General features: G+C 45.3%; 1 protein-coding gene across 2 annotated transcripts in view; it reads right to left on the bottom strand.

The window, feature by feature from the left end:
- dachd (dachshund d) overlaps nt 1-12500 on the bottom strand; it is a 126643-nt gene that overhangs the window by 36291 nt on the left and 77852 nt on the right. The window contains exons 4-6 of one of the 2 annotated variants that reach the window (XM_062534219.1): nt 6621-6704; nt 2255-2427; nt 1380-1515 (exon numbers count right to left, since the gene is read on the bottom strand). In XM_062534219.1, the coding sequence (XP_062390203.1) occupies nt 1380-1515; nt 2255-2427; nt 6621-6704 (393 nt within the window). The remainder of the gene's footprint in view (nt 1-1379; nt 1516-2254; nt 2428-6620; nt 6705-12500) is intronic. The other variant, XM_062534220.1, reaches the window with a different exon arrangement.

Below are 12500 nucleotides of genomic sequence, written 5' to 3'. Positions count from 1 at the left end.
ACAAATTCTTTATTCTAGAATGTTTGTACCAGTTATCACAGAAATCCTTGATTATTGTACATGTATATTATTATTATCACACTGTGTTTGTACACCACACAGTGACAGACAGACAAATATGGTTAGAAATAAATAAAGGTGTTTTAGCTAACAGTACACTCCCATTAATATACTGTAGGCTGCACTGGTTAGCACCCATTCAACAGTAGAGTCTTGCTGCAGCTCTAATGCTATGCATACAGTGGCTCTAGTAGGGACATCTGAAATGTACAAACTGAGGGCTGGCTGGCTGGCTGGCTTGGCAGAGCAGCGGTTGAATTATTACACACACTACGCTTTTCATAGTTTGACATTAGACAATGAGTGACTTTATAGAGGACCTTGCATAAGTTTATATATTAAAATGAAATAGCCTGAAAGGGCGTATTCTAAAACACAAGAGCTAAGCTTAGTGGCAGACCTACCTACAGACTGACATTGTAGAAAACTACGCCTGAGCAGTTAGCGGCCATTTGAAAAGATCGACTGCGTAACAACTGCTAGTAGTAAACGCTGAATTGTTTTTGTCCGTTTGTATGTGTGACGACAAGGCTCACCCTCCTGATTTGTGGAGCTGAGACTAGTGTTGAGTGGTAGTTAACATGCTGTGGCCAGCCTGTGGTGGAGTGGGAGGATGGGAATATTGTGGTGTGTGCGTGCGTGTGTGTGTGTGTGTGTGTGTGGGGGGGGGTATTCTGTCTGAGGATGTGTGTGTGTGTGTGTGTGTGTGTGTGTGTGTGTGTGTGTGTGTGTGTGTGTGTGTGTGTGTGTGTGTGTGAGTGTGTGTGTGTGTGTGTCTGTGTGGATATGACTGTGTTGTGAGTTTGTCATGTGAGTGTGCATGTGTGAGCATGTGTGTGTGTGTGCATGTGTGTGCTGTGTGTGTATCATGTGTGTGCATGTGTGCGTTGTGAGTGTGTCGTGTATGTGTATGCATGTGTGTGTGTGAGTGCGTGTGCGCTATACGTACATATTCTGTCTGAGAAGCTCTTGGTGTGTGTGTGTGTGTGTGAGAGTGAGTGTGTGTGCACACGTGTGTGTGTTTGTGTGTATGAGTGTGTTGTGAGTTTGTCATGTTGAGTGTGTGTGTGTGTGTGTGTGTGTGTGTGTGTGTGTGTGTGTGTGTACGTACGTATTCTGTCTGAGGAGCTCTCGGTGTGTGTGTGTGTGTATGTGTGTATGAGTGTGTTGTGAGTTTGTTATGTTGAGTGTGTGTGTGTGTGTGTGTGTACGTACGTATTCTGTCTGAGGAGCTCTCGGTGTGTGTGTGTGTATGTGTGTATGAGTGTGTTGTGAGTTTGTTATGTTGAGTGTGTGTGTGTGTGTGTGTGTGTACGTACGTATTCTGTCTGAGGAGCTCTCGGTGCGTGCGGGGGAGCTGGACACACTGCTGCTGCGCTGAGATGATGGATGGCTGCCTGGTCTCCGGCCGTCTTCCAGGGAGGGGGCGGGAGACGGGCTGTCGGGAACGCGCTCCTGTCGGCCACATCCACACACACACACGCGCAAGCACACACACACACAGACACGGTCGCAGACACAGACACAAAGCCCCACACGCCGCCAAATGCACAGAGCATCAGACGCGCAGTCACAGACACACATTCACACAGAGGCAAAACACATGCACAGCAAAAACACTGTTAGCATATGCAGTCAGAGACACTGTACACACACACACACTGCACACACACACACGCATACACACGCCCGCTATTGCAAACATACATCTGTGTGGTACGTAAACAATACATCACAGCGCTACACAGCTTCGTCTGGCTGCTCTGAACAGCAGTGCACAGTGCAGAGACAGCCATGACACCTCTTGCTAGCGGCACTTGCCTATATCTCTTTCCCCCCGTCGTCCCTCTCTTCCACCTCTCCTTCCCCACTCCTCCCTCTGTCTCCCCTTCCTTCCTTCCCTCCTTCCTTCCTCTCTATCTCTCTCTCTCTCTCTCTCTCCCTCTTCTTCAGTGCAGCAGCTGGGTGTCTCAGTGCAGCTGCACAACATCTCTCTGCTATAGCAGATGATTCAAATCCCCACCCTCCACACGCATACACACACACACACACACACATATACCCATACACACACGTACACACACTCCCACGCAACTCCACACTTACGTTCGGAGACATACGCAGAGAGAGAGAGAGAAAGAGAGAGAAAGAGAGAGAGCGAGAGAGAGCGCCGTGTGAGACATGGAGGGGTTACCTTGATGACGGAAGTCACCATTCTGGATGGCAGACTCTGTCCCTGTGCTGCGGCAGCCATATTGGCGATGGTGCTGAGATGGTTCATCTGACTCATTGCCATGGTGACCGAGGCGGGAGGCAGGCTGACTGGGATTAGGGGGTGGGGCATCATCATGAATGGAAGTTCTAAGCCTGGACGAGAAGAAAGAAGAGAAGAGAAGAGAGAGAGAAGGAAGACAGAGGGAAGAGAAAGAGAGAGAGGGGAGAACAAAAGGAAACATGGTCACCGGTCAGTGGCTTTTTACAGCGACTCCCCCCTGACTGATAGAGACACGGACGTCTGTTTCAACGGCTCGCACAGGACAACAAAACACACTGTGATCCCACTATCAAAAGAACGGAGGGTGAACTCCCTTTCAATGCAGTCGTGTTTATCAAACTTAAAGTGACTCCTAAAAAGAGTAAATAGCTTAGAGAAACATACTTCCCTCCTGACAAACTAGAACCAGCAGAACAGCAGGGACCTCCAATAATATACAGTACATGTATTAAAATAATAATCCCTCGCACATAACTTGATACTTCCCCACAGTATATTTTGGAGTCGTAACTTTTTTATTAGCAAGAGACATAAATATTTTACTTCCCTGTTTAATAATAGATACAATTACAGTAATTAGAATAATAATAAAGATAAGTATGTCCACATGAACATTCATAAACACACACACACACACACACACACATGCACACACGCACACACACACACACACACGCACACACAGACGCACACACACACAGACACACACAAAGTATCTGCTGTAAGAGTTTACACAGCCTTAAAAACAACAGTCAATTAAGATGTGTGGAGTAAAGGGGAAATTATGGAAATATCCTCACCATTAATACTAAATGCATTAAAAAGAACCGCTGTGGAAAAAAAGGCTGGCTATGAAAGCCATTACCCAAATGACTAGTTAAGTTGTGCTGATAGAAAGGAGGGGAAAAAAATAGCAGTGTCTTCAAATGAGGCTAGCTACAGGCTAATTAGGAACACTCTGGACCAAAGATCTTGCCTCACTTTTTTTTGTGCATTTATAATGTCACAGTTTCTTTTTAAAAGTCCAGAATAAACTTGCTATTCTATTAACTTTGCTGAGGGTGACACAAATTATTTTGGTCAGAGGAAGGCCTTCTAATTGATAAAAAATTAAGCGTACTGTATTAGAGGCCGACATGGGAAAAAAAGAAAGTTAGCACTGCAGGAGGAGAGAGAGAGAGAGGGGGAGAGAGAGAGAGAGAGAGAGAGAGAGAGAGAGCGCATCACTTGGAGCGCCTGTGCCGCGCTGCATCTCCAGACAGTGATTAAGTAGGTGGAGGGGAAACTGTCCCTTTTTCAAAGGACACGAGCGCACAAATAAGGTCAGATCCACAAGTCTGTCCCTGAACTGAGGACCCACTCGCGCTCCCCCGTTACTTTGAACAGGGGGGGATCAAAAAGCATGATGGGGTAGGTGGTGGTGGAGGTGGTGGTGGAGAGGAGCTGGCAGTGGAGGAGTGGATGGGGGAAAGGGGGGTGGGGTGTAGACGAGTTTTGGTCTTCCTCTTTCAAAGGCGCCACACACAAACGCTTTAAAGAAAACTTCAGTATCTCCGGTGAAATTGATTGAGTCGCTTTTATTTTTTTGTGTGGGTGCAGGGGGGAGGGGGGGCGGGTGGCTTTATTATTTTTCTATTTTATTTTTTTCTCCTCTTTTTTTTGTTGTTTGGCTCAAGGTACAAAAAGGGGGAAGCAAAACAGAGGGCTAATCCATAAAACAACTCTTTGCTTTGGTATGAAAGTGGCATCAGTAGCCAAGAGGGGCTCGGTGAGTGCCTGGATCTGCATCGAACCGCACTCCAAAAGAAAAGGGGGGGAAAAAAGATTGGGAAGAGGACAAAAAAAGAAAGAAAGAGAAGACAAGAAAAGAGAGAGACATGGAGACGCACAGAGAGAGAGAGAGAGAGAGAGAGAGAGAGAAAACAGCTCTCCTTCTCTGTGACACTTTTCTTCCTCAGGAAAAGAAACATTCATTTCCATGAGAAAGATGGAACGCAGATTCACAGGGAAACACGTTCCGTCCTTTCCCAAACATTAAAAAGGAAAAGCAGATTAAAGAGCAAAGGAGGAGGAGGAGGAGGAGGAGATGGGCTGGAGGGAGGCGGCGGGGTGAGTGGTGGTGAAGCCAAGCAGCACCTTGTAAAAGGCGCCTCTCGTCGAGTACAGAGTCTGAATCAATTACGGCTCACACGACTGGACTCAATTAAAAGTGGCGCCGCCATTGCCGTGTGATTGCAGGATACTTACGGGCGGCGGGCGGGAGCAAATTGAGAGGAGCATTCATGCACATAGCTACTTTTCACAGGCACTCCACGGCCCGATTGACTGTTATCCCGCCTTTGTGCGGCGCTGAGCGAAGAGGGGGGGTGGGGGGTATCTGAGCGAATTCACAAGACATCAGCACACACAAACAGCTTGGAGAGAAAATACTTATTAAAGACTGATATTATGACTCCCCCTGGTTTTGTCATTCAAATAGACCTCCACTCTTGTCCTGAGGGCCATGAATGACAACTCTTATGCTGATGTAGGGACGCACAGGGTGTATGTGCCTGTGTCCTGTGTCTGTGTGTGTGTGTGTGTGTGTGTGTGTGTGTGTGTGTGTGTGTGTGTGTGTGTGTGTGTGTGTGTGTGTGTGTGTGTGTGTGTGTGTGTTTGTTTGTTTGTGTGTGTGTATCTGTGTGTTTGAGTGTGGCAAAACTTCTTGTGGGGTGTGTGTGTGTGTGGGGGGGTAGTCCATACAGTAGAAGACTGTTCTCTGGAGGCCCTAATCTCTACTTGTCCTCCAGTTCTGCCTCCTTTCATGTTCTGCATGGCTTAAGTGATGCTTCGCCCCTATAATGGCCCATTCAAGAGTCTACAGGACGGCCCTCAGTGTAAGCCAACGAGGGGCACCACCGACCCCATTCAGGGGACTTAGCTCAGCTAAAGAGCAGGTTGGTCCAATGAGGACATGGGACACTTGAGTTGTTTAAGGTGATGCTTGTTGCTGTTCATTAAAACACCTCAATGGCTATTGGTCGCTTTTGTCTATTCAACATTCTTTTAAAGTACAAATTACAATCCAAAGTGTTTCACTGTGATTTTGTTGCATGTTGATACAGTCTTTTGTACAGTCATTATACCGCAAAATACTATGTCATAAAACTTCACCGATGGGTCTTCAAAATAAACAAAATATGTGTGCACTTTTAAAATCTTAATATTAATATAATTTTATTTTTAATGTGTATGTACTTTTGTCTGTCCCCTCCACTGAAACATGTCGTGGTATCAAACGCAGGTATACCTCTATGGCAGGGATACATTTGGGGAAGTGACTCCAGACTGCATTTGAACGCACTACAAAGGGAACTTCCTCATGGCACACAGTAACAACAGCAGACAGGAGAACAGAGGTACGCTTCTGTGCCTTCTGTTTTCTCAGAAGTCTAACTCTTGATTTTGGGTTTGTTTGTCTGTTTGTTTGTTTTTTTGTTTGTTCAGTTGCCTTTAATCTAGAAAGGCTTACCACTAAAAAGCACCAAACTAGACCAGCCACTCTGACTGAAAACTGGAAATACGGAAGAGCTTTCTGCACAAAGTTTGCACAATAACTTTTTGTTTTATGATCACTGTATGTACTGAGCAAGGTGTGTGTTTGTTGTGTGTTCCAGCTTTTTCCAAGTAAACAAGGAGAGGTATAGAGAACTGGTTGCATTTTCACTGGCACTCTTTTCCTAATCTGTCTCTGCCTGAATGCGCTCTTCACTATTGCCACTACACTCATCTCTCATGTGTTCTCATGTCAAAGGCAACGGGTCCCAACTAGCAAAACAAAAGTCAGGCTAAACCAACAGAGGTTTAGTTTTTTGAGAGGATTATTAAAACAAAATGTGTTAAAACAGTTGGCATGTACATGTATATGAGTTCATGACTTAAACGTGCTAAACAATAAGGAAGTTAATAGTACATGCTTTTGGTCACCCACATTTTGTTTTAAATCAGCTTTAGCAATAGAGAGAGACTAACATATTGAAGTAACTGGGAAAAAAAGAATAGGCTAATATTGGGATATTCCCCATAGTCATCCAGAATAGAACATTTTCCAAGTGACCTGGATGTCGCCAGTGATTGATTATGTTTATTTGGCCAATGACAAAGCTAGACAAGCTATATGTTCCTCCCACAGAGTCTATATATGTGTCATTCCAGTCACATGGCGTACGTACAGTAAGACTCTTAACTTTAATGCCCCAGAAGTATGTGTCTGTGAAGCAAAGATGGCGCAGACCAGTATACGTACCTCCTGGGTTCATTGTGCTGACTAATAACCTCTCAGATAGATGGAAATGTTGATCCATCAATCTCCCCAGGTCTGCATACCTTCCTATACACACATACATTTACATTAACATACATACACACGGGGAGAGTGTGTATTGTAGGAGTATTATTGTATGTGTGTCTGTAGGAGCAAATAATTATACATTGCAGTTTGTATCAAACAAATCACTGGAATAATCATAGTCTAAATGACAGTTTAAACGGAATGCTCTTCCAAATTAATGGGTGCAATTTAATTCTTTAATACGGGAGAATGAGAAATGATCTCAATTTTGGAATTGCACAGAGAGAACAGAGCAGGCTCTGTGCGGGGAAAACAAACTGCTCCTTGTGAAGAGAGAAGCACACAACTTGAAAGAGAGACTCTAATGGACTTAATTTGCATCGGTTTAGAGAATCCTCCTTCTTTATCTTCTAAATTTGGAAAAGCATCAAGACCATCACTATGAAATTGGGGATTCACTTCAAAATGCGATTGGCAGGCTCTAAAAGGAACACACGGATTGGTCTGATTTGTTTACTGTGCTTGGTGTTGTCCCATGAAGTCTGTCAGATGTTGAAATGTGTTTGAGGCTTTTTTTCTTTTTTAAAGAAAAAGGGCTTAACCCTGGGAAGGAAACGGCTCAGAATCAGGTCTGGCCCGAAATCGTTCACAGATCTGTCGGATCTGAAGCATTAGGGGCGTCTATGTCCCCCTACGACTTCAACCGAAATGCCAGTTTATCCAGTCCTGTGGTTTTCAAGTATCACGAAGAGAGAATTAAATACATATGCATGCCTTCAAAAAATAATAAAAAACATCATACACACGAAACCTGAATAACCCAATCGCACTGTTTCAATTTGTGAGCGGATATGTGATATCACAGAGAAATTATTAACCTGAGAGTTGGCGGCTAACTCAGCTAATCGAAGCAGACTGTGATCTCCCGCTTGCACACTGCACTAAGCTCGAACATTTCCATCCAAAGCACTGCGGACCAGAGGAGTGGTGACATATTGAAACGCAAACCACATCCTTTCGGACAGAGGTAATGAAAAGGTGGCAGACAGAAGAGAGGAGGGGAGAGGGTGGACTGAGAGTGGTGGTGGTGTGTGTGTGTGTGTGTGTGTGTGTGTGTATGGGGGGGGGGGCAGCACTAACATAAGGGCTAGCTGTGTCTCTATTCTCATCAGCTCTCTCTTTTACTTCTGCATTATCCCTTACTAGACAGAGAGAGAGAGAGGGGGGGAGAGAGAAAGAGAGAGAGGAGAGAGTGAGAGAGAGAGGGAGAGAAAGAGGGAAGATTTCCCTTGACAAAAATTAAACCAGTTCCTACTTGGCACTTTATTATCTCTTCAACTGAATGATTTATTGTTTGTGGAATGAAAGCAAAAGAGCAGGAAAATTACATTTTCGGGGGGCCGTGGCACGAGAGCCCGGGTCCTGCCCGTGTCTTTAGCCCAACGTCCTGGAAGAGCTCACGACAAACAATAATGTCAGCTGTAATTGATCTAGGGGACGGCTGCCGGGTGCCCTCCGGTAAAAGCCCACTATTTAAGCGACAATCCACCCGCCTGCCGCCCCTCAGAAGCTGTCTAATGAAGCTGTCTGTCTTTGCTATTTACCTTCTCTTAAATGGAAGGGAAAGATGTACTGTATGAGCCCTCCGAGAAGATTTGCTTTCTCTCTCTCTCTCTCACTCTCTCTCTCTTCTCTCCCCCTCCGTGAAATAGGACCTGCGAACGCCTGTGGAATGCATAATTGCGTTGCCGCAGTCGAAAGCCGTGGATCCGGTGCTAATTAAATGACTGGTCTCGAGCCTATCTGTCTTTGTTTGGGTGTGGAGGGGGGGGACCACTGGAACAATAGGTTGTAAATGCTCTTGTCAAACAAAACGCAAAAATGCCACGCAGCCAATCCTTTGATTCACAAATGACCTAAACAGGCTAAAGAAAATAAACTCACAAATAAATAAATAAAATGGCAAACGAGAGGGGAAAAAAACGCAGACGGAAACTCACATCAAAGGTATTTGCATTCATTGTCGCTTTGACATTAAGGCTCCCTGTCTCGCGGCCTCATCTCGACAAACTTAATTTTTTATTACCGAGGAGTGGAAATGACTTGTACGTGCTGTCCACTCATATGAACCAATGTGAACCATTAATTGACCTCATAAAATGGAGGAAGCTGATTTTCCCTCACTTCTTCCCCCTCTGCAGACAGAATGGAGGGGAGGGGTGTGGTGGGGGTGGGCTGGAGAAGCAGAAGTGGACTGTAATGAACTCTGATGTTTGTACACACGGCTTGGGAGGCAGCGCTTTGTTGTGGCCAAATTGGGGCTTTCGAGGCCACTGTAAAAACACGGAAGCGGCAAGTTTGTTCAACGAAATCTTAAATTTGTCAAAAAAAAAAAAACTCTCACCACCTCCTACCCCCACAGTCCATACGTTAGTTAATGTAAATACATTCTGCCCATGATCCGACATGGAGAGGCAATGATGCTGACGGGATAGTAAAATAAGCCTGAACAAAGGTATTCGAGAGGTGCTCTTGAATATAAAAGCAGCAGTCCCCTTCATAAACACGCCAAGGAGCCTGCCATTGGAGGCAGTAATATAAAATGCTCTCCTCGTTCACAGATGGCGGACTCAAGTCAAGGCTGGTAAACCCTGGCTCTCATTAAGGCCTAAAGAAACCCAAGGTACTCCACTTTGATGTGGCCACCCACAGCCTTTGCAGTGTCATTGAGGGAGACTTTGAAGCTTTTGTGTGTTTACCCAATAACGTTAATCATAAAAAATAACATCTTGAATTCGTTACAAAAAGGGAAATACCTGCAGTGCACACATACAGTCAGACTTGAGACGTGAGTAAATAGGGCAAAAGATACAAAGTAATTCCATCACGGAAAATATTATCAGGCATTATAGAGACACCATAGCTGAACCAACACACAATCATGCACACGCACACACATACACACAGACACACACACACACACACACACACACACACACACGCACATACTGTACAAACACACACAGATGCACACACAAACACACACACACACACACACACACACACACACACAAAGCAGAGACATGCGTGCCATTCGACAGGGATGCTCCCCGCAGAAGTAGAAAATGTATGCGTTAACATGCAAATCTGTCAGACTAAACAAATTGCTCTGACAAACATCTTCACAGGGGCTGCTTTAATAAGTAGCAGAGGGCTAAGAAAAACATCTCACACACACTTGTGAGTGCGAGCACTATAAAAAAATAATGGTATAACAAAACATCTTTGGTTTGATGAGGTAGCATAATTACACTACCCCAGAACCATCAAAGGAAACATGTGGTTGGGATTATTGAGGAGACAGCCAGTATTGTTTTCAACTGGGTCTTTTTTTGTCCTTCTCAGAGAAGATAAAAACAGGACAAGTAGTGCTTGGCATATGGAGCATAGGATTTTATTTCAATAACACTACCTGTTATTACAGTTAGAGCATTAATAAAGAGAAGAACAGTTGTGATCTCCAAAAAAAAAAAAGCTCAAACAAGGGAGAACAATGTTTTTCCAAACTTAACAACGAAAATGTCTAGAGAAAGAATGCAACTGTAAAAAATAAAACACGCTTGGAATTTGGGTCCCATTTTTTCCTCTCATTTAATTGCCCCTCAGTATTTGCTTAAGCGACTGCTCAGAGGGATCAGCAAATGCCAAACACAATTTCCCAAGACACTGTATCATGTTCTCACGAAAAAAAAAAAAGGGAACAGGCTTCTGATTTGAGTTAAATTTGGATTAAATATTTCAAAAAGAAAAATAACAATAACAGTGTAAGAGCATCACCGTCAGGCATTATGAGGCTGTGGTGACAGCAGCATCGGTGGCGTAACTTGATCTGGTTAACATAATTATCTGCTCGGTCAAAGACACTGAGACACTGAGCCCTCAGGACGAATTACTAAGTAAGCACAAGGGCCATTTGGGTCAGAATTGGTTTCGCTTCAAAGTCGTCGTCCCCACATCACTCTCGACAAAAAAACCACAAGCGGCCCGGCACTTCACAGAGCTGCTACCGCTACGGCTACTACTACCATTACTACTTACAGCTGCATTGGCGGAGGGCGTGATCCATTCAAGACCAATCAATAACTGAGCCCGCTCCCGCGCATCCACCCTCCCCCCCTGAGGCAGTGACACCCAAGCATACGGACGAATCACTTCCATCTGATACTTAGCAAAAGGTCCCTTTTAAAAAGATTGCTTTCAGTCAATGGCCAGCAGTTGTCATTCGACTCGGACGGCGAAATGAAATATATCGAGCGGCATTATCCATCACGACGCACTCGTGTTCGGCCATCGCACGCGCCGCTTTTTTTTTTTTGAGGGGGACGAGGCCCGGTCACCAGGATCATCTGTTCTCATTACGAAATTAGCCCCACATCATCCTCCGTGGGAGTTAATCTGTTACAACTGTCACGTACTAATGACACCGACGCACGGCGCACAATTGCGCCATCATCACTTTTTATGCTTTAGCTCGACAGAGAGACACAGACAAGTACGACTCTCCGGGTGAAAATCAAGATGAAATAATTATAATAAAAAAAAGTGGTGGTAGTCGTGCAGGAATGAGGCTCTGGTGGAAAACAAGCTCCTCTTAATTAATGTTTCTCTAATTTAACGACTTTGAGGTCTTGCAGGGGGGTACGTGCGCCCGGGCCGTGACAGCGAGCCACCGACAGTAGAATAGCGTTAGCGCCGCCCGGAAGATGGATGGCTCTGAAATTTGGCCAGCGCCAGATGAAAGATCAGCTGTCATTATTACCCTGATGTGGAGCCGGTGACCAGCGCTATAGAGCAGAGACAGGAGGCTGCCATCACCAAAATGAGAGCAGCCCTGTGGCACATCTCTCTCTCTGCTAGCCTTCAGAGAGACAGAGAGAGAGAGAGAGATAAAGATTAAAATAGAGAGCAAGAGAGATAAGGAGTGAGAGAGAGGCAAACAGACACTGGCAGGGAGAGAGAGAGAGTGTGTGATAGAGAGAGAGAGAGAGAGAGAAAGAAAGATAGCAGGAGGAACAGAAACATTCCCTTACAGAAAAAGAGGAATTTGTCACTGACAGCCCTGCCTGTATGAGTACCACATTCAAGGCACATTGAGATATAGATCAATAGCTGGCACTCTCTAAATACATGCTCTACGTTACATCCATGATTAAGTTATGCCATGCACAAAACACATTTGTGCTCGTACGAGAGCACAATTCAAACACACGCACACACACACACACACACACACACACACACACACACACACACACAGCCCTTTAACAAATGCTCACTGCATACTTTCACGACTCCATTCTCCTCCTTTATAGAGTACATTAGGAGCGCACAAGCTGCGCCTGCTTTTCATTTTCCGCGCGCGTCTTGCTAAGTTTGTTTGTGTTTTGCCTGTTGTCTCTTTAAAAGAGGATGAAAATATGGCAGCGGCGGGTCACCGGGCGCCTGGGCGGCCACGCCGAGCCGGTTTACGAGTCCATCCGGACGTCACCTGAGGCCGCGGCGCTTTTATTCAGACTGACAGCTGGATTAACCTCGGCTGTGGACGGCGCGCAGCCGCCGAGCAACTCTCCGCACGCATGATGGATGCATCCTGAAGGATAACCGTCCCCTCTTCCATTTTAATTGTAGCAATGTTATCGTTGCGCTAATCGCCTTTAATAATACAATTGCACTCCAGCATTGCGGCGCGCACCCAGACACGACACAATCACGGGGGATGATGATAATGCATTATGCGCTCGTTTTGGGAGCTGTCCTCCATAATTGATTGTGCCG

Source organism: Sardina pilchardus, chromosome 4, assembly GCF_963854185.1.
Source record: "Sardina pilchardus chromosome 4, fSarPil1.1, whole genome shotgun sequence".
Lineage (NCBI taxonomy): Eukaryota > Metazoa > Chordata > Actinopteri > Clupeiformes > Clupeidae > Sardina > Sardina pilchardus.
The sequence above is the reverse complement of the archived record's forward strand: the minus strand, read 5'-3'. Positions and strand labels throughout refer to the sequence as shown.